Source organism: Pezoporus wallicus, unplaced genomic scaffold, assembly GCF_028554395.1.
Source record: "Pezoporus wallicus isolate ANWC-B61680 ecotype Strahan unplaced genomic scaffold, APGP_CSIRO_Pwel_v1 contig_5767, whole genome shotgun sequence".
Classification (NCBI taxonomy): domain Eukaryota; kingdom Metazoa; phylum Chordata; class Aves; order Psittaciformes; family Psittacidae; genus Pezoporus; species Pezoporus wallicus.
Window position 1 is genome coordinate 3,047,872 of NW_026640599.1, and position 24,676 is coordinate 3,072,547.

General features: G+C 39.5%; 1 protein-coding gene across 6 annotated transcripts in view; it reads left to right on the forward strand.

The window, feature by feature from the left end:
* Positions 1-24,676, forward strand: part of TBL1X (transducin beta like 1 X-linked) — a 191,119-nt gene that overhangs the window by 151,675 nt on the left and 14,768 nt on the right. For all 6 annotated transcript variants that reach the window (XM_057419448.1, XM_057419452.1, XM_057419449.1 and 3 more), the window contains 4 exons: positions 5,636-5,781; positions 8,409-8,658; positions 14,838-14,970; positions 22,950-23,091. In XM_057419448.1, the coding sequence (XP_057275431.1) occupies positions 5,636-5,781; positions 8,409-8,658; positions 14,838-14,970; positions 22,950-23,091 (671 nt within the window). The remainder of the gene's footprint in view (positions 1-5,635; positions 5,782-8,408; positions 8,659-14,837; positions 14,971-22,949; positions 23,092-24,676) is intronic.

Genomic DNA, 24,676 nt, shown 5'->3' on the forward strand with positions numbered 1-24,676 from the left:
ATGAGTTTTATATCGGTCAAAGTCTCAGCAGTAGTGCCAGGTACAAGACTACCTTAAGAAAGCAGACCCTCAGAAAACTTGAGATTGCCATTGGATCCCATTATAGCAGTTGCAGGTTGATTCTACTGAGACAGTACTTTTAATCATTTCTAAAACCTTGCTCATGTACTCGTCCAGTACCTGCCAAATAGTTAAAGAGAACAGTGTGTTACTTCAGAGATGAGGATTGGAAGACCTGGTAATGGGAATTTCCAAAAAGAAAGACAACACAATGTCAGAGATATCAATGAAATAAGATGTGTTGATTATTTCCACCAGGAGATGGTTAACTTTTTACAGAACAGGGATGGGTTGTCAGATGGTTTATGCCTCCTCCTTCTCATTTAATGATTTCCAGAAACTGAACCTGAGATCCCTGGATTTCAAAACCTCATTCTGGACTGCTTGAGTTAAAGAAATAGAAAACTGTATTGAAGGACATGACACAGACCTCCATGTGAAATCTCACTGATTTCCAGGATAGAGAGCCACACTGGGCATTAGTTATGCAAAGATTTGTAGGAACGGGTTGCTACTTGCACTCAGTGTTGGGATAGAGGCTGTTCATCATAAAGATATGCCAGAGATGTGTGTGAAAAACAATATGATGTTCATAATTCTTTATTCTCTGTTTCATTCTACGGTAGCAAATGTTTCAGTTAAGACTCTTACAGTATGCATAATTAAACTGAGTAATTTGCAAGTAGCTTAGACACATCTGTTTTTTTAAAAAACTATTTGAACAGTATGCTAGTTAGATTTATCAGACAAAGGTAAGTCCAGCTAGTTCACAAACAGAAAACATTCACAATATTCAACAGATCGCTTAACTGTTGCTGATCAGGGCATCCCCAAGGTAACTCTGAGTAACTGGGCAGGGATGAAACACTACAGAAGTCATTGCTTCCACAGACCCCTCTTTGTCATTCCCCTCACCTGTACAAACGCAGCAGTAGGTGCTGTAGCTGTTACAGTTTAAGACTCCAATTTAAACAAGACTGCTTTTTACAGTACTAAAGGGATCAGAAAATGAAAGGAGCACTTAGTGAATGTCAGCTGGATCTGTGATTGCCAGATGAACTAGCACAGGGAATACTCAGCAGCACCCCAGTTGTGTGCCTAAAGGGAAGAATCCTTCACTCCCAGAAGACATGAGACACATCTTTGGAGAAGACACAAGGTATTCCCCGGGCTGCCTGGCTGCCAAGCGCCCTTTCCTCTGCCTATATTCGACAGGCATTTCTGCTCTAAGCCAAGTATATTACAAACAATTAAAACCACATAGCCTGCAGATCAAACAGGCACGCAAAGAGCAGCATTATGTTCATTAAATAAAACATACTCATTTTATGATCAATGACAAATCTTGTTTTAAGGGGAGGCCATTTTTAACTGAAAAAGGAGCAGCCAAAGGGGAAAAAATCTCAATCATCTCCATTTTGCAGTTACAGCAAAGTCTATCAGTGAAATTTTGCAAAACACAGCCCTGTGTATGCATTTTTTGGCACTGCCTAGGGCAAGAATTCCTAAGTGACTGTGTATGTACCACTGAGAGTATATATACAGGCATCTCAGTGTGGGAGAAGATACAGCACAAAACCAGGACCTGTTACCACTGTCAGTGGTATATTATCCACAGAAAAGTACCTCTTAATGCAGAATTTCACTCAGTTTTCAAGGCAAAAACACTTGTATAACAATTCTGGGATTTGGGATGGTGTCATTTAAGTGGTTTTTTTTTAATGTTCATTATTTCTTGTATGCATTTATGCTCAGTAAAATCTTTCAAGAGCAACTATTCCACAGTTGATAAGTCACCTCCATTTAAGGTGATCAGTTCAAGATCTGCACTGTTCATTTGGGTTTTATTTTTCATGTATGATAATGTCTTTACAGATTATACGTAGTTTGATGGCTTATGTTTCCCCATCTTTTTTGAAGTAGGAAAAACCTGGAAGCCATTCTCTCAAGTCTGCTGAGAGATGTTATTTAGGGCATGTCATGGCATGTCACGGCATAAGTGGCTGTCTGGTTAGTGGTACAAAACCGGTTCAGTATGGCCATGCTCTCTCCCTTTAGTCCTTTTGTGTTCATGTCTTTGACTGTAAAAGCTCCTAGTCTCATTGCATGTATCCTCCAAGGGTTTATTCCATTAAGATTTCATTTATTGGTGCTATTTGAACAGAAATTACTGTTTTATAGAATGATTATTACAGTCACCAAAATGACAGCATTTATTAGAAATAATGCATATAGACACAGATTTGAAACTTGCATTCATTTCACTTCTACTACATCATTTTGAGTTCAGATCTATTGTAATTTCATGTCATTCCTAACCCATCCTTTCTTCAGATCCCCACTTGCAGAGCACCTTCTGTCTCTGTCCTCGTTCCCCAGCTGCCTTGACAGCCTGCACAGTGTCGCTGAGGGAAGGGGAATGCTTGTGTCTTGGCTTCATGTTCCCCAGTGCGGTTTCATGAACTGAGAAGGAGGGCCAAGTTAACATTTGTAACAATCTAACATTTAAAAAACCTTGCCTTTGTTTAATAGAAATCACCTTTCTGTAAGACTCACCTACAGATCTGCAGCATTGCTATATAATTCAGTGTATGCAAATGCACGGCCCTCAAAAGAACTGATGACATCTGGTAACTGTAAAAGCAAAGCTCAAGTGATTCTTTGGTGTTATCAGAAACCTGACGAGGGTACAGCTTCATTCAGGATTTTGTTAACTGTGTGTGTTACTTTTACAACCAGTGTACTTTCATGACCCTTATATAAATGCTATGGAAGCACAAGAAATCAGGGGGTAATTAGCTGTCGGTTGGTGGGCTCATTGGCTTATTTCCGTTGTGTTTGTTTTTCTTTTAATTACAATTGTATGGGAGGATTTTTCCCAGAGCGGTGAGGAAGACAGTGTCCAGCAGCACCCACTTAAGCAGTTTTGCTCCATTGATTTTCAGTGTTTGGATCTTAACAGATAAGATTTTAGGAAAGTTTGCCACAACTGCTGGAGATGTGTGGGTGAGATTGCTCTTCAGTGACACCGTAGCCAAGAGATTGGTGTTTCCTCATCTAACAGGTGCTTTGGTAATAGTTTCTTAGCGAGGAGAGAAACAGTGAAATAACAAGATTCATTGCAATAATGCAGCTAGGTTTTTTGCTGAGAAGTTCCTTCTCTCATATGCAGTGAGATGTGTTGATCTTTGGGGATGCGGCAGCTACTGGGCAAAGAGGATACCCAGAAGACAGATGCCTCAGTCATCTGTCTGCTGGCAAAGATGGGGGCTTGATACATGCCAGCAGCCAGCTAAAAAGTCTGCAAGATACCAAGTGCAGTAATGAGAGGTACAAAGCCATAGTTAAAATTTAAATCTATTGTAGATCCACAGTAATAATTTTCCACTTTTCTATCAATGTTTGTTGGTTGCCATTTTTATGCCGTCCATCTCTCCATTAAGTCGAAGACATGTTTCTGTTTCCTGATCTGCCAAGTCACAAACTAGCTCCTGGCTTTTTGTTGCTTTTGGACAACAGCTTAATCTTCCCTTTCTTCTCTGTTCTTAAGAAGATTTGCTGAGTTATCTGTCATGCATTTTCAAGTCCATTCCTTTTCAAAAAGATATTGGTATTGTTGTTGTTCATTAATTTAAATACACATAAATCTAAATTAGGTGGGATCTGATTTTCTAATTCTGGTTACTTACATGCCATGTATTTATATATACACAGAGATTTCAGTGTTCAGTGATAAAGCCCTAAATCACCCCAACACAGGCTGTGTATGCTCAGTGCTTGACTTGTTTGTCATTGTGGTGCCCAGTAATGTGCTTAGATGTCCTACAGAACTAATAACAAGGGAAAAATACTGCCTTGCAGATCTCACAGTCTATTTTGGATGCAGCAGGAGGTCCAGCAGCTCATAAACTAGACCAGGACATAAAGAGCAATACAGGATAAGAATTGGACCAGGGATTAGATGAATGATACTGCAGTTTTTCAGGTGTTTTTTCCTGTGCTTTATTTTTATGCCTCATAAAGCCATGTAATTCTGCTCACAGGTGGACCTGCCACTTCCAAAAAGTGTTCCCCAAACCTGGAGGAGTGTGAGGAAGGGAAGTTAGGGTCAGGAAGGGAGAGAATAGAGGCTGTTACCGGGAAAAGGAGAAAATCAGTGGCAAAATAAAATGGGGAACGGGGGGAGGAGGGCGATAGACATACAGAGAAATACAGACACTGGGTTTCAAATGTGGGAGACATTCTGTTTCTCAGCTTGTTTTTGCTATCTATGTATGATGATAATTGATCTAGCTGCGAAAAGGATCTTGAAAACAATTTGAGTGAGAAAGAGAAGGCATTAGGGTGGAGTGAGCCCAAAATCCCAGCCTCCAGCCCACACACAATTGGACATTGCAGTGATATCGGGGAAATCCCTTAACGGACAAAACTATAAATGAAACTCCTGTTGACAAGGGGAAGAGGCACCGCTATATTTAACGGAAGTATTTTCATTTGAGAGCTGCTTTCTTTTTCTCTCTTTTTTTTCTTTCTTGTCTAGTCAGTGGAAGACGGCAAGGGTTCTTCCTGTTTGAGACAGTGCATGGGTGGTTTCCCCAAGGCTTTTAATGTTAGATTAATGCTCTGGAGGCAGTGTGGTGATAAATGGGTTCCTACAGTTATATCTACATCCTGTTTCCCCTCCCCCCTCCTGCATCTGCCCCTGCATACATACAGACGCTCTGCAGTGCTCGCTTTCATAGCCAGCAACAGTTCTGAGCAGCTTCAGACATTATTTAAGGCACCGCTCTTCAAAATTGTCCACCGACATTCTTTATTTTTCAGTGCTGAACCTTCATTGCCCCTTACGTCTCAGACAGTGACAAAAATGAAACGGGGAGGAGAAAGACTTCTGGTTAAAGGCCAGGCCACCACACTGGCTTGTTGTCTGCTGCTTGGCAGATCTCAATTAATTACTTTTGCTATTAGTGTTCGCTTTCAGAAAACAGGTTTGCAGGAGTGGCTTTTCTGTTGTTTCACATGTTAATGGCAATGCTCTGCATATCATGTTGTACTCGGCAGTAAATGAGCAGAGGGTTTGAAATCTCTTCCCTGGTATAAGGGAATGGCTCCCCTGTGTCAGCTGCATCTATGCCCTGATTTTATACAACTTGTGTGCTGGTAAGGGTTTAAGTAGTTAGCTTCATCAAACACCAATGCTGAAATACAGTGAGGGAAATGAGGATTTGAGGCACTGTTTTTTAGCTGGACTTGCCCTTGTGGCAGTCCCTGTTATTTTGTGTGTTTGGTTTTGTTTTCAGGCAGCGCAGTTCCCAGGTTATTTTTCTCTGCATGCATTTCCATTTCTATGCAGCTTCCCCTATATGTGCAGCGTTGCAGGGGAGGGGGATGGGTGGTGGCAGGGTGGTCAGGATGGCTCTGGTTAACCTCCCTGACTCTGTGCAGCCAGCCCGCGTCCTTCTGCTTACACGGCAGCGTCTCTCAGATCTCAAAGCAGGATTATTTTTAGACTGTGGAGGTGTATCTGGCTGGTGCATTTAGATTTCGTGTCATGGCTTCCTTTTCCTGCTCTCAGGTTTCTCCCACTCGGCCTTCACCTTCGGTATTGAGAGCCACATCAGCCAGTCCAACATCAACGGAACGCTAGTGCCACCTGCCGCACTCATCTCCATCCTCCAGAAGGGGCTCCAGTATGTGGAGGCTGAGATCAGCATCAACGAAGTAAGTCGTCCCCACCACCACTACCGCTGACCGGCACCCTGGTGCTTGCAAAGCGATGTGGCCCAGCAGCCCAGATACACAAGCCACCGCTCCATGGTTTCTCTTCATCTGGTTCAGTTTTGTTCCTCATACTTTGCCCTAGCAGAGAGCTGAAAAGCTCTGAGATAGATACATATTTCACTTCTTAGCTGTGGCATTGAGGCCTTCTTTGCTTAAACAGATATTAATGGTGCTTCCACTACCCCAGTCAAAAATCCAGAGTGCACGGATTCTTGCCACAAACAGGAAAATGCGTCTGTGTTTACAGTCTTGTGTTTTCAAGGTCACAGCAGAATTTGGCAGGAAAAGCCTGCAGTGTAGGTTAAAACCTAACTCCCTGACATCTGCTAGCGGGCAGCGCGGCTTTGCAAGCCATGAGAAGCCTGATCAAAAAATCCACAGAGGTCACTGGAGAGATGCTGTCTGATTTCAGTGACTTTGGTTCAGATCATATAAGAACAGGCATCGTCTTCTCATGTACATGGCAAAACGGTTGTGTGTAAATTCTGACCCTACCTGGGCACTGGTTGTCTGTGGGGATTGTATGAGCAGCCACAGAGTGTCTCTGCTCTCTTTGAACTGCCAGTGGAAACAAAGAAGTGATGTAGGAAAAGCCAGCATTTTTGCCCTGCCATTCTAAAAAGCATGATGCTTCAAGAGGGAGTGGAGCATGACAGATAAGCAAGTGCTACATTACAGAATATTTACCATAGATACTCATAATTGACAGCTGAAATAAATATTCATACATAAAAAAAGCAATTGCTTTTTCCTCTATAGCTGAATGTAGCATGTTAACAGCATGGGTGAGAACAAAGGAATGTAAAGTAGAGATTTTGTTGTTTGCAATGTGTTTGGAAACTCATTTGTTTTTATCACTAACACTCTGTGTTGTTTTCGTTTTATGACTTGATACCGTGTTTTAGAGTTGTGTATGTGTTATTTTTTAATTGGGGTAATGACATTTGACACTCATGCCAAGCTGCACTTTGATGCAGTTGTAATAACAAACCAGCATAAGGAATCTTTCCCGATTTGCTGCTACTTAACATTTTGCCCTGTGCCTGAAACTCAAGCAACACAGTTAGAAACTTTCAGCCATGAGCAGCACCTATCTTCAGGTTGTATGACAGCTATGGGGTTCTGCTCCTGTGTATCTAGCTTCAGAATTAGCCTCAGTTGAGAGAATAACCTAAAAAACATGTGTGTTGTCACCATTAAGATTTATGTTGCTCTCATGATCAAGTACATACTGTTGTTAATTCCATTAGAGCAAAGCAATGGCATTCTTGCTGCATCTGAATGCCACTAAGGGCTATGTATAATCTTCTATATGTGTATTACTTAAAAGCAGCAAATAATCAGTGAGACTGTAAACTAACATGTATAAAATTTAAGTACCGTTTGTGATCTTTTGAAGGGCAGTCAAGGAAATAGCCCAGTGAGCAGTTTTACAGTTAAAAATGTAAGACACCAAAATCTGTTGGCAAATATTTATTCCATTGTGTAGCAGGGATTTGAGCCAGGTTACAAATAAGTGTCGGTAGAGACATTTACATAAAAAATGTGGAGGAGAAAGAGAGCTTATGTTTTTCTTCCCTGATGACTCCTTCCTCCCTTTTCTTCTCCATGAGGAAACAAATAAGTGTTATCTTAATATTGTAATTGTAAGCAGTAATTCAATGACTCATCCAACAGAAGCATAACAGCTAGCCAAAGTTATTTTTCTTCATTACTTCTTGTTACCTATTGAAAATTATATTGTTTCCCAGCTACTTCATCTGGCCATATCCTGATCTTACGTGCTGTTCATCAAACACAAATCTTTCACTGCTGGGTGTTGGTTATTTCAAAGAATTAAAAGGAGTTTGCAGAAGATAAGTAAAATGGTACTTTACAAGGCTACTAAAACATCTTTCCTCTATTTAAGATAATAGGAAAGTGAAGCAAAGCTAAGCAGATCTAGCAGTTGTTGACCTGTCTCTATTAAGTCTTATAAAACAGCCCTTAAAGGTTAACTCAGTTGGTTGTTAAACCTGAAGCCTACTTTACAGAAATCAAAATGAAAGCCATAATTCACTATTGTGAATAGAACTAGTGGAATCAAAGAAAAACTATGGTAAAGGAGTCCTGTACAGTCAGCTACAAGTGGTAGTGCTGGGCTGATGAGCACCATGTAAGAAATCACTTTTTGTGCGTACATCTTGTTTTGGCCAAGCTTCATTCTTCATCAGCTGCTTCCATTCCTATGCCCTTGCAAGTGCAGGAAGACAGATCAGCCAAAGTCTGTTTGCCTTTGTCATGGCTTTAGCCATGACTCTTTTTTTCCAAATACAAATCAAAGAGAAACTTTCTGTCATCAGTCAGGCTTCCCCTCCCAGTATGAAGTTTTTCATAAAATTCCAATAAGTAACTTATTCACCAAAGAGATTTCTAAGTGGAACATAGTAATGTGGTGCTACTAGTTAAGTCTAAATGCAGTATCTTCACACAACCTAATTTTGTTTCTTTATATCACTGCCTCTTTGCCAACCTCGGTGGTAAAGATCCTAAACTCGCAGTTTCTCTTCTGCTCATTTTCACCGCAGGATGGTACAGTATTTGATGGCAGGCCAATAGAATCCCTGTCTCTGATAGACGCAGTGATGCCTGATGTTGTTCAGACCCGGCAGCAAGCATTCAGAGAGAAACTAGCTCAGCAACAAGCCAGTGCAGCGGCAGCAGCAGCAGCAACGGCAGCAACAGCGGGAGCAACGACGACTGCTGTTTCCCAGCAGAACACACCAAAGAACGGAGAAGCCACTGTGAACGGAGAGGAGAATGGGGCACATGCAATAAGTAAGCAAACCCATGTGGCTGCTTGCCATTACTGGGTAGTTTGAGTTTCAGTTATGTTCTTTTCTTGTACTTAGTTGGTGTTGGCAAGGACGTAGAACTAAGGGGAATCATTTCAGGCAGGTGGGGTATTTCTGTGGCTGCTGAGTAAAAATCATGTTTCACATCACAGTGCTATTTTGAACAACATTGCCAAGCACAAGACAGGGAGTTGTATGTGCCAAGGACCATTCCCAGCAGACAGCTTGGAAGCAGACAACCTGTCTTGAAGGTACAGAAGAAAGAGTTCCCCACCTTTTTTATTTAATAGCACATGCTTAGTCATATAGTCCACTGCAGGTGTCTTAACTGAAGGTCCTACCTTCCTGAGATTTCCTTAGTCTGTGGGAAACAGTCAGTTCTCAAGAGCTCTGAATTCACCTTTGTTTATTGGTGTTGGCAAGAGACTGTGCTCATACCTTAGACATCTGAAGTCAGGCATACAAAGCAAGGAGTGGACATACCTGCTTGTGTATCTAGGTCTTGCCGACTGTACTAACACTGTGGGGCAGATATGATTAATGGTTCTTGTTTCTGTGTGCAAGCCATATTAGGGCACTGGCTGACTTCTGAAATGAGGCCTTAATTCCTGATTGCCTTCTGAGGAAATTCTAGAGGAACATGCATGGCAGGTTTTTCAGGAAGACCCAACAACTCTTTGGCTTAGAGGTAACAGGTCAGGACTGTAGTAATGTAACAGATTTTATTTGTTCTGCAGTGTAGATACCTTTATCAGGCTCCATCTTCTCTTTGATCTGAATAGATTCCTCTGTGGGTCAGTGAGAAAAATGCTTTCAAACCATTTTTTTTCTTCAGAGAATTCCAGTCAGATGGGATATTTTCTCCCAATAAAACTGCAATTATTTAAATTAAGTTTTTCATTTAAGAAAGTAATTTTAAAAAGTTCTGAAAAAAATTGAAAATACTGATTTGTTTTTAGACTGTGGGCTCCTTATGGTTTACTTCCAATTGACGCTTTGTTTTGAAATTGAACTTATTTTATATGTGAAGGTGTGCAAACAGAAACGAAAGCACTTTTACATGTATAGGATGCTGACATTTTGTTTGCTGACACTTTGCTTCAGCTGATTTGTGGAATTTGGGGGGAACATCTTCCTGTGTCTGGAGAAAAGAAAAAAACAAATTCTTACGGTAGAGAACTGGGTTTTGTTTCATCACTAATACAGAACCTCCCAGACTTACTTTCTTCTGATCAGAAGAAAAACACATACAATTGTATTAAAAAAAAAGCCCTTCAGATCAGTTCAGATGTACGATCACACCCTAAGCCTCAATTTCTCAAATCTGCCATTTTAGCATTAAAAAATAATAACTCTCACAGCAATTTATAGAAGGATTTTCGCAAGCAGTTGCAGAGGTTTCTTAGAGTGTTGAGGAGGAGTATGACAATATCATCCAGTAGCTCTGTCTGGAGCAGTTTGCAAGAACATGGTGCCGTGTTGTCCAGTAAAATTTCATGGAGGTAAGATACATGTCCATGTCCACCAGTGAGATATGCTACCAGACAGAAAGTTTCAAAGCACTACTATGGTTGCTAAGCATCCTGCCACACAGACAAGTTAACAGAGCAATGGAAATGGGAAGACACAAAGTCCTTGAGGAAGAGCTGGCCAGCTGGCATGTGTTGTTAGCAGCTGGTGTTTGTGCCAGTTGGTCATCCTGGGTGAAGAGGTGAGCTCAGCAATTCAAGGATGTAGAGGCTTTGGAGAAAAGCTGCTGAGAAGTCCAGCAACAGCCGACTCTGTGGTGTGTGCCTCCCTTGCCTTGCGAAGGCTGCAGCCTTTCTGTCTAAGGCATTCAGAGGGTATCAGCAAGGTGGTGTAAGCACAACTGCAGAGGAGGGTTGTACATGGGAGATGCACACAGAACTGCAAAACTGGTATTCAACACCCTTGAACAGGCCTGTGTAAATATATTCCAAGAGATAATTATCAGAAACCACTAGAAGTAAAGACTAGCAAATCTAGCTGGCAATTCACTGCATGGGTCTGATTCATACTCTTATAGTTGTATTTCCCTCTCTTATGGTAATGTTAGAAAAATAGTTATGTTAATGAAATAACAAAGGGGTCATATCCTTCCTTTTCATTGCTTATGCAGGGCAAACTGTATCCTGCCTTACCTTTTCCCTTATCACCATGTTAAGAGAGTCTGTTTAGTTTAGGAAAGACTAGGACAAAAGATCTGTCAAGAGCTCAGCATAGAACAAAAGGGTTAGGGTAGGATGTAAAATGGCTCAGATAAGGACAAAAGTTTTAGGATGAGTAGGACAGAAGTTTTAAGATATGGTGTAATATGTGTAAGGTGAAAGCTAGGAGACCTCTTGGGTAGAAAAGACTGCTAGTATGCAAGATGAGAAGCTTACAAGACCTTCGTTTTCACTATCGTTGGATTCCACACAACTGGCATATGCTAGGATGGGTTTGAACAGTGTGCTGGTCCTTAGTCATAACCTGGAAGTCACCAATATATCAGCATGTCATAAAAAAAGTGAGATGCAGGGGGCAGGTGAAGGAGATGTCTTTAGGAAGTTACCCAGTTGGCATTTATTCTGACACTATAAGTCTTCCCAAAAAAGTATTAATATATTTAATATGGTATGATATATTGTATGTGGTGTTATCAATATAATATGGTAGGGTGATTTGATTTAAGAAAGGGAAGAGACAGAAAAGAAATCTAACAGTTTGACGTGCAGATTCAAATACTAAATAACTAAAATTTCTGCCTTCTCTTGCTGCTTCCTGAGTAATGTTTTCAGCTTTGAGTCACTTCAAAAATTAGTAGAAAAGATAAAAAATGGCATGTAGAAGTGGAGCCAAGCTTTGAATTGTTTTCCAACTCAGATATTTTTAGTGGTTTGTTTCATTATATTTGCAAGAATTGGCTTGGGTTTAAGAAAAATAAACCTCTGGAAAAAGACTGAGCCCAGTTCCTTTATTGTAACTACAGGCGTAAAAAACAACTTCAGTGAAAGGCCCATCAAAGATTTAAGTAAAAAAAACCCCGCATTTCCTGAGAAAAGACAGAGTTAGCACTGGTAAGATATTAAAAATATATCTTTTTTAATTTGAAGGAAATAGTTAATATTACTCATTGGCGTGTAAGAATTATATATCAAAAAAAGCCCAAACTTTATCGTAATAGTTCTGGGGGAGATGACTTAGAAATTTCCAGTGACGTGGGATTTTGACTATGTTTGAGGAAAAAAGTTTTTTATAGTGTAGGTTTAACCAAAGATCCTGTGGCATTTAGAAAGTGGTTTGTGTTAACCTTTGAGCAGAGCCCTCCACTATGTGTCCTGCAGACTTAGCTTTTCACCTATGCGGGACTGTTACATGTGGTAGAATTGCCTTCTCTTTCAGAGCCCCCTCAGAGGCATTCTCTGTGCAGATGAGGTCTTAACCGAGTGCTTTCACTCTGAAGAGACTTTTTTCTTTATTTTTTAAAGAAGCCTATTCTTGATACACATCTTACTTATCTTTTTATTCTCATTCCCCATGCATATGTTGTAGCTGCATCCATAGCAAAGCCAAGTTTTCAGATGCAACCAGGGCTTGCAAGGAGCTCGTGCTGTGTAAGGAGCTCAGCAGTCTTCAGACAGTGCTGTCTTGTGCTCAGGGGTTTCTGCAGTTTTTTGTTGCCGTAATCAGATCCATTTTATATTGCTAGTGTCTGAGTCTGAGAAGAGCCTGAAGCATTATCGCAGAAGCATGAACTGTCCTGTTTGTTCAATGGGGCATTTGAAGTTTTGTGCTTATCAGTAATACTCTAAATGTGAATGTTCCTGACTACTGATGAAAACAGGAAGAGAACACATGTAATGTGAACATCTGCAAGCAATTTTTCAAAGAGTCCTCATTTTTCCCTCTTTTTTCTCCTGAACAACTAAAGCTGTAGCGTCAAAGTCATTACTGGGAGACAATAGAAAACAATCCTGCAGGTATTTGATTGCTCCCAAAGGCTAGTCAGTCTTGCATGTACTAATGCAGGTAGCAGTCAATCAAGATTTCTTTTCTGCAGCATGATAATTTGTGGGGGCTTTTTCACAGCAGTTGATAGCATTTGAAGTGTGTATCTAGGTTCCTCCATCTGGTCATGTACAAAAAGTGTTTCTGCATGTCAGATGGCCTTGCTCTGACAGGGCATCATGACTTTGGGACCTTGGAGTAATGCTGCTTCCAAACTGTCATTTGGTTTTATTCAAGAGTGAAAAGCAGCTCTGCCTTTAGAGCCAGGCAGGTAACAGTAGGATCATATATGGTGACAGTAGTATCTCATTTAAATTTTTCAACTTGCAACATTTCAGGGATCTTGATTTACTCACACTGTGGACAGGACACAGATGAATGCACAGTCATTACTGTGCTTCTGTTTTTCTCATGAAAATATGTTTTTAAACCTGGCAGTTCTGTGCTATGCTGAGAAATAGAAGATTGCTAGTTCTGGACTCCCGTCTTCTGGTGGGTTTTAATAGTGTTTTGCTCTTCATTGCCCTGATTGCTCAAAATACGATATCAGAGTTCCCAGCTGCTAATGTCGGGCTAAATCTCAAGTACTGGTGTATCTTGACGGTATTAATTTTAATGGTTATATAGACAAAGAAAATTATCTAGGACAATGCCTAACACACGGAGTCATTTGTAATATCTTTAGTTTTATGCAGTGATTCATAGGTAATAAGTACAGTTAAAAATATAGACATTTTGAATTAGAAATGTGAGCTGTGAAACTATTGTTAGTTTTCTGATTTTGATACTCAGTGCTATGCCACTCATTGAATTGTGTGTAAATTCCATTCCATCTGTGGCGTAGGTATGGCACAGACATAGTTAATATGGTACCTAATCAAATAGTCAATGAGAAGTGCTACTTGTGGGACTCCGCATAGGTTAGGCAGAGCTAAACACTGTATTTGAATGCCTGAGTAAGGGTAGAAATTGGAGAGGTTCCTTCTGATGGCAGCCGTCACACTGTGTTCTGTCATTCGATGGGCAGTAGCTCGGCAGAGTTTGAGTATCAGAACAGATGGCTGATTTTAAAAGCCATAAACATGTGGCTGTAAAGGAGCATAATTATTGCACTTGCAAACCTATGGATCTCCATAGGTGATTAAAGAATAACTAACCAAAAGAACCCAGAAAGAGAACTTGCATTTTGATCAGAGAAGATCAGCTGGCCAAGGCATCGACTAGGTAAAAGGAGGCTGCCTTTCCCCTAGCCTGGCAGCTATCCACTCTTGAATGTGCTTTCTGCAAAATGGGCCACACTTCTGTCTCTAACATCTGCTGTCTGCTGTTTCAGCGTGGTACCTCTCCTTGGTTGTGTCTTTTTCATTGAGGATAATAATCTTGCATTGTTGCCAGGAAGTGTAGTTTGAGCTGAATGAAGAAGATATATACTGAAGCAATGAAAATCTGGAGTGAAAACGTTCATGATGCAAATGGGAATGAATTGCTGCCTCTAAGAGAAATTCATCATTGTAAATTCACTTTTTTTCCTTAAGGAAATAAAAGAGCTTTATAAAAACAAAGTTAGTTTACACTGCAGTCTAAAGAACCCCAGCATTACAGCATGCAGTATGCATCAGTTGGTACTTTTGCATAAATTATGATACCCTTGGTAAGCTGATCACTCACTGTTTCCCTGCCATGCTCAGGCAATGAGACCCTTACGTGGTATTTTTTTCATGTTAGTAGCACACATACTACTTTCAGGACACTGACAGAAAATATGTGTGCTGTACGTTACTTTATTAAAAGAACAGCATAAAGCTTTACTCAAATCTGGCAGTCTGCTATTTTAATAAATATTTAAGTCATTTTTAATGAAGCCAGCTTAAAAAAAAAATACTGAAATGCTAACTATTTTTTGGAAGAAAATCTACATGCATTTGTACAAAATATTTTGGCAAGCTCTACATTTTGAGGGAATAGCATAAATCTGAATCATCATAGGGAAGAATATAGATTAGTATAGTCAGTATAGTCAGTGACACAGCAAAGAATATTATTTATAGTTTATATGTTACTGTAAGCTTTAGGCCATGGGTAGCAAGCTTGTTTTTAAAGCAGACTTAGCAGCATCTTGCAAACTACTTATTCTGGTATATCTCCTTACAGATAATCATTCAAAGCCAATGGAAATTGATGGGGATGTTGAAATTCCTCCTAACAAAGCAACAGTCCTTCGGGGCCATGAATCAGAGGTGTTCATCTGTGCCTGGAACCCTGTCAGTGACCTGCTAGCATCTGGGTAAGACCATGACGGAAAGCAGCTGCTGCAATTAGAGTGTATTTAGGGATGCAAGAGCTTGTGAATGTATACTGGAGATGAATGAGTATTCTCTTTACTGTTTTTTCAGCCTGCAACTGTGTTTTTCAGCAGTACTGTACCTATGTTGCAGTTAAGTAAGTATAAGGTGATGCAGAATATGAAACATTTACACATTTAAAGTGTGCACTCTGGGGCCCTAAATACATGAATTTTTTAAAAGGCTTTTTAAAATAACTGTGGATAATCCTCAGAGTATTTGAATTTCATGCATTTGAAGTTCATGAAATCTACTACTCCTACTGCTCCTAGTTAATGGTTCACATTAGAAAGTCTTTATCATCAATGTTTTCTTTTTAAAAGTATGGAGACTCTAAACTTTCTTCTGCTGTGTATACATTAGCATGGTGCACAAACAGGAGCAGACCTGTAGAGCAAAACTGTTGTCAGGACCTTATGTCACCTCTGTTTGTATGTGATGGGGAGATTTCAGGCTGGACCTCATTTTGTCCAATGAGATGAGCATTAGGGAGTCATTTGAGGGCATGTGTTGAAAGGGCTGCTCAGCAATGACAACCAAAGCACGGCAAGTAGGACAATCAGGAAACTGACATACAAAAAGCACTTTTGATTTGAACAAAAATACTAATGTAAACATACCCTGACAGCTGTATATACGGACACTGTTGGAATCTGTGTTTGTTCATGCTTAAAGTTAAAACTTAAAATGAAGGTTAAATTTCAGAAGTCTAGCTGGGAATTAGAGGAGATAAATGGGTCTTCATCACTTACAGTTGCTTAGCAGCATCAGAACACATTTCTTAGAAGAAAGAGGAGAATCCTTATTTTATTTCCAACTTCTGGCAAGATCATCAGAATGGTCATCATGTCTTTGTTAGCCTAATACATGAAAGAAAATGGGAAAGAATAAACAGGAAAAATAAATACCAGGTTGGATAAACAGCACAAGATCTCACTGAGAGTGAAAACAGAAGTTTCCAAAGAAAAATTTCAAACAAGGAAAGAGAATCCTGCTGAATATGCTTCTTTTCTGGAATGTCCAAGTCTGATAGTACTTTCAGCATCTGTTGCCCTAAATGTCTTCATTTGGTAATGTTAAATGTTTATAGCAGTAAAATTTGGAAAAACTCCATGTAGGGGTTTTGGATGAAAAACTTAGCCTCAGTGGGTCTTCTGGTTTGTGATAGGGTCCCTGGGTGATGCAGTGATACAGGCAAGAGCAGTAATAGCAGCCACGTTCCTATGCCATGCATTTGCTGTGTTTTCTAATAACAGTAAGCATCTACCCACTTGGTTTTGTAGTGTCTTGGACAACATTACTTTTCCCTAGCAAATGATTATTATTAAGAAGGGAAGTCCTGATCATTAAGATCAGTCTGCAGTTAAAATAGGCAAGTATAAAAGTTATTTCACAGAGATTGTTCTCTTCCCAGCATGCAGTTGAGTGAACCACAGAAAGAGAATTATTTGATATATAAATAAATAAAAATTAGGATTGGCAAATGTGAAAGAACTGTAGCATATGATACTCCTTAATATTCCCAGCCCAAATCTGAGAGGATGTTTTAAAATTAAAAGAAGTGAATCAAGGGAACGCAAAAAAATCTGTGATGTACAGGAAATGCTACTGCTTACATAATGATCTGTAAATCAACACCAGCTGATCCCGAATGAGCACACTCCTGCACTGCTACTCTAACTTTTCAGTGTACGCCTGAATGTTTTGACTACCCATAGATGTTAACCATGGTGTAATGGTGAAGAAAACCTAAAAAACTAAGAAGAATTTAGTTAACCTCGTTAAATTGTTTTCATGGTTGTTTCTTACTAAAGATGAAAATCTAGAGAAGGTTTCATACAATCTGAAAGATCTTTCCCATAGTGGGGGCAAACTTAATTAGAATTTCATGGGCTGTCTTGAGATCAATAGCTCTCATATTTAGGATTATTCAAATGAAGAGACTGTATTTGTTGGTACAATAGGTCTCATACAGTCACAGAATCATAGAATCATTTAGGTTGGCAAAGACCTTTAAGATCATCAAGTCCAATCTCCTTTAGCCCTGTCATCCTAAACAATATACTTTTTATCAGGAAACTTATCCATTATGGTATTTATTTGAATTCTCTGGAGAACAGTCTGCAAGTGATGAGTTAGCACACCCACATTATTATGTAAAGGAAAATCAGTGGGGAGAAAGGGTACAATATAGAATTATTCTTTAGGGACACTGTCTGAGATAGAGGAGTAACCTCTCACTATCCCTTCAACTGAGCTTTACCCTTCAGTGTAATAGGTCTCAATAAGTTTTGCTACTGATTTTGGAAGTAGATAAATACATGCATGGTTAGCAATACATTCAGGTGCTGTGTCTTATACAGACTAATGGCACTGTAATGAAAACATAAATAATTTAGATCCATAATGATCTTAATCAGATTTTAGCCTACTTATAAAAAACAAAGGATGTGATGCAGTTAGCCTTCAGGTCATGCAGCAGTGAGTGCCTGATGAAGCTTACATGACTGAAATGGCATAGAATGCACAGAATAAAATTAAACCAAAGGAGGAGAACTGTAACTGATGATGCCCCTGCACAGAGAAGAATTTGAGATGTCTGGCATAATAATAGTACAAGCTAGCATTTACAGGTAAACTATGTGTTACAGCTCCAATTAAATGAGGGAGAGAAGCTCCTTGAGATGTGCAGTACGCTGCAGTTCTTTTTGTCCTTTACAGAGTAATGCTTTGAAAAAGAAAACCACAGTTAGTCTGATGCGTGAACACTGAATTTTTAGATTCTCTAATAGCCATATTGTGCTGCCCAGTCTGCAGTTTTCTTCTGGTTTTCCATCTGCCTGGTTGTACCCATCTGTTGTCTTCTTATAAAATACATATAAAAACCTAACTATTAAATAAAGGAAACAACACATTTCTTCTGTTTATACAATGCCTACCACAACCAAATCTCAATTCATGGCAAAGTATTTTCTTCAAGTTTTGTTATACAAGCAATAGATCTTTCTAACAATTCACAGCAGTTTATACAGCAAGGTAATGTAATCTTCAAAGCAGTAAAAGAATAATGCAGGTTCACAGCCTAATCTGAAGCAATCTGTGTCAGGGATTTCTTTGTAGAATGAATTGCCAAGAACTAGAGCATTGATCTCCAGATTTAGTGATCATCCCACTAATAGGGATTTTGGTATTTGATGTCCTATCTACTCAATTGCTTTGACTTTTTTAGGGTGTAGAGGAATATATGTATGGTCTCTGGACTTTGCAAGGGCTATTAAAAAAAAAAAAAACAAACAAAAAACAACAGTGGAGACAGGAGTTTCTCTTACCAAATAGAAAAAATATATTCTACAGCTGGCCTTCCTCCTCCACCTCACCTGTAACCTCTAAAATCCCTTAAAGTGGAGGATTGAGGAGATACCAATAAAGAATTAGAGATACCAGTAAAGGCTGCCAAAGGCATGACTGTCACCTGATGCTTATGGGAAGAATGCTTAAATGTTATGAATGGAAGCATTATAATAATACAGTAAAGTGCATACGTACACCCATGTAAGAGGATTAGTTACCCTTTATGAAGGAAATCAGCATTCCAAACCAAATAATTGCATGTAGTGTTCTTTCTGGACAGGTGAAAAAAAAAAAAAAAGAAAAGGGAAAAAGTAGGTGCTTGGCTAAATCACAAGATTTGGCCATTCCCAGCCATAATTCCAGTTTTGCTTTTAAAAGACAATTGTCCTCTTCAAAGAATTATTTCTTCCATGATACCTTTCGATATCTAAGTTTCAATTTTATGACACGTATAAATTGTTACAGATGGTTATGTTCCCTTGTGTTCCCTTGGTAGTGCAGAAACCCCTTACAGCTACATCCACATTAGTAATCTAACCATGCCTGGGAATTTTCCTAGGCACTGAGGCCAACTGGCACAGAAAGGCCGGTGTCTGTGCTAGCAAACTGTCCCGGCTGCCAGACAAACTGCACATTGGGAATCATCTCTGGACATTGTAACCACCAAGACATGCCCAGGAGTTATTCAGAGAGAACGTCAGGGCCCCAGGCAAGAGTACTAATTAAAACAGGCCAGGGAATAGTCTATGAGTTTGCCAGCATAGGTCATTGTGGTCTGGTGACCCAGAGTGTTCCTGAACATGCTTAAATTTCCCAGTATGGAAGTGGATGGATTGTGAATGTCAAGGCTGCTAGAGCCTTGAACTCTGAAAGTTTTTCCAGTTGAATTAGGATGCTTCTGTAAGCATGTTCTACTGCTGCTTCCAGTTCTGTTACATCCAGCCATGCCCTTGAAGCAACTGTCATAGCCGTGAAGCAGAGGGACCTGGCCTCATTCTCAAAACCCAACAGTAGGTTTCTTTGCTGATCTACACAAGCCTCTTTCACATAGGGATACTTTGTCTCTTATAGAGTGCTTTGTGCACCTTCGCTGTCCTAGTCAGCAAAATAATTAGCCATAAAAGCTGTTGTCCAAGGTCTTTTGGTTGTGACTGTTTCTCAGAAGCAAAAAAGGATGTTTGAGGCCATCTCCTGTCATCATCTGTGGGTGTTACATGGTACTTCCTCATATCAGTAGTTTAGGATCCACTATGAATTACCTTTCTGAATAATCCTTTTGGATTATCAGGTTGAGGGGATTGATTTCACACACCACCACCCTAGTTACCACCAGCTGTTAATTATGCTAAATGTAAGTGCTTATTCATTAGCAGGTAACTTTACTGGGGAGAGTTTCCTCATTACATCAAATCCATTAATGTAAAGAGGTCAGCTATTAGGGGAGGTCTACTTGAATAACCTGTTGCAGGGACCAGTGCTGTAGAATCAGTGGGACAGAAGTCTTCCTCTGGATACCTCTGAGTCACTTCTCTCTACTGACTGCCTAGGAAACATAAGCACTTACTTTAAGAGACCTGCTTCATTAAGGAAGAGTTAGGTATGTAAATTGTGAGGAGTTTCCTTCCCTTTATGTTTTTAATAATCTCTTTCAAAATAAAATAAAAGTCTAACCTGTTTGAGCTAGAAGTATTACATACACATTAGCAATATTGCATATCAAAATAACAGTGATTATAAGACTTGCAGGTAAAGATTAGAAGTACTAAGGTTCAACATCCATCTCGCAAATTTTTTTACCCAGCTGCAGCTGTTTTAACCTCTGTGGTGACAGTGGTGGAATGCAGAATTCATATGGCACAAAGAAAATCCTGTTAACATTTGTCCACCTTGATTCATGATTATACCAGGGCTGGAGAGCATGAAATAAAATACTTTCAGAACTAGCCTTCCTAAATTTGGTACTACTCTACCATAGTGCGGAACAGTATACCTATTACTCGTGTTCATGACTTGCATGTTGGAATGAGCTGCTTTATCATGCAGATAGGAATGCTTCTGTGGGCTAAGGAGATTAAATATCTTTCTGAATTGTGCTTGAACTATGGTCTGCTAATAAGGCAGGGTTCACTGAATCATTCAGCAGAAATCAGAATAGTTTCCAGAGCAGAGAATACTTTATTTTCCCCAGCAACAAAAGGGAAGACACACAAATACCCCTGCCACATACTGATAGACTTACAAAGCCTCTCTGCAGGGGCACATAATAGCTTATGTAGCCTTAGGAAGAAGAAAATGGAAAAACAAAATTAAAATACTGGAAAATAATATTGCCCAAGCATTGCCAGAAAACTGGCTAAATAAAACTGTTGAAAAACAAAACATAACCCTTTTAGGACTAGCAAATAGGATATTGTGTTTGATAGCCAAGTGACGGAGTACTTTATTCACAGGGTCCATCGATAAACTGGATTATTACAATGAGGGCAGGGCTGGCCTGAAGCCTTACATAGCAGAGAAGCCAGCACCGAAGGAATTTCCTATTTAGGATGTTAACCAGTAACCCAAGCCTATGAAAGACTTATGTTCCCATTATTGTGAATTATCACAACTAAAAAAGTCCCTTCCCTTCTGAGCCTCATGATTAACTTTGTTAATTTTCTAGCCAACATGTACAAAATTGTTTTTCTGTTTTCCAGACCTCTGAAGAAATAAGGAGTTAAATTATTGCCACAGCCCTGTATGGTGGTAAAAATTACCCTGACTCAAATTATTTCTTAATCACTAATGTGAAAGATATATGCCAAAAGTTAAAGAACGGCTGTACGGCAGTATCTTGTGGTTTAGGCTGGCAAAGCCCTGGCCAGCCATCACATCTCAGCTTGACACAAAAGGCTCAAAGGAGATAGGCTCACATTCCCCAGGCATGTGATGACCCAGCAGAGCTCAGAGCCACTGATACAGCAAAAAGCAGTAAAAACTTTTTGCTTTTACAGCTGAACTGTTGTTTGTGTGAAATTTGGCTAAATTAGTGGTAAATTAATAACACAAAGATCAATCAAGTTCAGTACTTGATTGGTCAATACTTGTGCTAGAAGACATGTCAAGTGTTTAAAATTTGATCAGTACTTTTGGTATAAATAATTACAATGTTTTTTTAGTAGTCCAGAAGAAAATGTAATATTCTCCTGTGCAGAATTTCCTTTTGAGTACAACACAGCGTATCAAAGCAAAAATGGATCTCAGGTTTTCAGTCTTTGAAGAAAGTCTTTTTCTCCTTGGTAATGTGTAGGAAAAGAAGTTTTAGTCATTAATTTAAAAAAAAAAAAAAGAAGAGCTAACATGTCAGCAATGAAATTCCATCTAGACTGCATGAATTTTTGTAAATGGAAATTACCCTCTGGACAAATCCAGCAGTCCAGGTTTCTTGATTGGTTTGGTTGCTGTTGTTATTGATTGCTTTTTAAAAAAGGGGAGGAGAAGCAGCAGGAGGCAAATCCCAATAAACTAGAAAGTGTAATATCTTCCCCCCTCCCCCCCTTGCAAATTTATTTATGGCATCAGGGACATTTTCCATTGGAAGAAGAATTTATACAAAGTAAAAACTGTTACTTATGAGCAGATTTTGATAAACTCTTCAGTTTCACCTCACAAGCTTTTCTAGGCAAAATCAAGATTTCAGTTTGCAGGAAAAACATCTCCCTAGAAAGTAAGTCTGTAAACTAGATTAAAAACCTGATGTTATATCTGTCTTGCTCTGTCATGTCAGTAGTTATTTTGCCACTTTTTCAATCAACATGAGCTAAGCAGCCAAGCTACAGACAGCAAAGGACCCTGTAGACGTGAATTAAAAAAAATAAAGATTAATTTTAAAAATTTATTTAAATTACCTTTCAACTTTCTTTATCTTTAGATACTGTAGCTTAATATAGTGCTGAGAGGTCTGTCCTGAACAGAAGTACCTTATGAAAGGGGCATGGCCAACGTAAAAGGAGTCTTAAGTTCACCTCCTGCTCCTGCAGGAGCAGAGAGGTGGCACCACAGCACTTTGTCACACTGCTGCCAGGGTGATACTCTGCACATCTGCAGGCCTGGCCCTGCAGGTCCTGTGCCAGAGCCTACTGCAGCTCCTGGGGAGCACCAGAGACATGGTGAGCCCTTGGGAGCTAGTAGGACTGCATGCTTCTTATGGGAGCCACATGGTCACAGCCTTGGTATTTCTGTCTTTATTGAAATCTCCACAGTGTTATGTTTGTAATGTTGAGTCCCCCCAGACTATCTCAGTTATAATGATACCAGCTTTAGGCATGAAGTGCAAAATGTAGAGGGCAAGCAAGTGCATTTTAAGTAAAACTTTTCTGAGTCAAGCAAATGGCAGTGTGGATTCAGATGATGTGTATAATTTAAATGTGTGTTAGCATTTTTGAAAAGGTATATGGAGTGCGGGAAAATGGATGGGCAGAAAAAAAAATTAAAGGCTGTGATGTTCTCTAATGAAAACAGAAATAGGGGACTTTACATTGCTGCATCAACAGCAAGAGTAATTTTCATCTCTGCACAATTGCTTTTATAGATCCGGAGACTCAACAGCCAGAATATGGAATCTCAATGAAAACAGCAACAGCGGTTCCACTCAACTAGTTTTGAGGCACTGCATAAGAGAAGGAGGACACGATGTCCCCAGCAATAAGGATGTGACTTCACTGGACTGGAATGTAAGCTAACTTCTAAGGCTGTGCATGGTTTTTCACTGTCTAAATTTAATTCAGAGGCAATTACAGCTGCTGCTCCATATCTTTTATATCTGAGGTGACCAGAACTTCTGTCCTAACCTACTGACCTCTTGTTTTAAATACTCATAACAGGCTGAACTTTCCCCTATATGCTATGATTTTCCAGTACTATTGTTATCTTCAAGCTCAATAATGTTGTATTTATATCTCTATTTTGGGAGCATGGGCAAAAATAAACCTAGCTAACTTTAAGAATGAAGATTAAACAAGCAGTCTACAAGTAATGAAGCCTGATTAATAAGGTATTTGCATCTCATGGTTACTTTATTTTGTCATGCAAAGAAATACAAGCACCAGCAAAGCTTTTTTTATTTAAGTTGGACTATCAAGATCCTCTCTCATTTGAATTATGTATGGCAAAACATGTTCACATTATAGTCTTTATCTTGGTGGGAGCATGTGTAGTCATTCTCTCTTTACCTACCACCTCTGGGTGGAACTGTCTTTCCTGATCCCTTTTTTATTTTCATTTTGCAAAACCTGCTGTCTTAGCATGGTCCTGCCTAGAGAAGACTGAAGTAAGCAGAGAGACAGTTATTGCTAAGAATTCCCAGTGCTGGACCAGCGTCTTTGGGCAGCTTTAAGGCTGCTTCACATCTCCTTTCTACCACCAAACATTGTGAAAAGAACTTGCAAGAACTTTATTAATTTTAAGATCACTTGGTTTCTGTCTTTTTTGCTGGTATTAGTGCAGATAGAGTGTTCACATTCGGCGTGGTTCTGTAGGAAAACACATTAAAAATTACTAGAAAGGATTCTCAGCAGTTACATACAGTCTCAGTTGCTGGCCAGAGACCAAGATTCAGTTAATTTTTACTGCAATATTACTTTCCTTCAGGTGATCTAGGTGTTTCACGAAAGGTAAAGCCACTGCACAAATCAACTTCCCCTATGTATTTTGTATTTGACACAATGAAAGAAGTTGGTGAGTGGCACAGAAAGCAGAGGTAGATTAACAAAGCAAATAAAGATAAAACCCAGGAATGTTCATTACTTGTTTCCTGTAGATATCATGGTGAAGAAAAATAGTTGAGAAAAACTGAACTGAGGAGTAGAAAAAGACTTAATTGAAAGAGGAAGACATGCAAAGGTGCAGAACAATTATGAGAAATATCCAAAACATATAGGGCATCCCTTAGTATTTCCTGTAGTAGTTCCTTACCTTTCCATATGTCATTGATCAGATACTTCACTTGCATTGTTCTAGTACTTAATGTAAGGAAATATTCCTACTTTAAACATTTAGAGTGCTTACAACTCACTTTGAGTTTTCCGAACAATGTGACTTGCCACCACCAAATTTGGATAAACTGTACATCCAGTCCCTGAGCTTTGCTTCCCTTTTCTCTTTTTGCTCATATCACTTTTGTTCTCATCAGTGGTCCCAATAAGAGTATATCATAGTGAAGTTGGCTTAGGTTTTGGTATTTTCCCACTACATCATTATATATTTGAGTAAAATCTACAACTACTCCAGCTCACTGTTTTTGGAGGGTTGGATGGACAT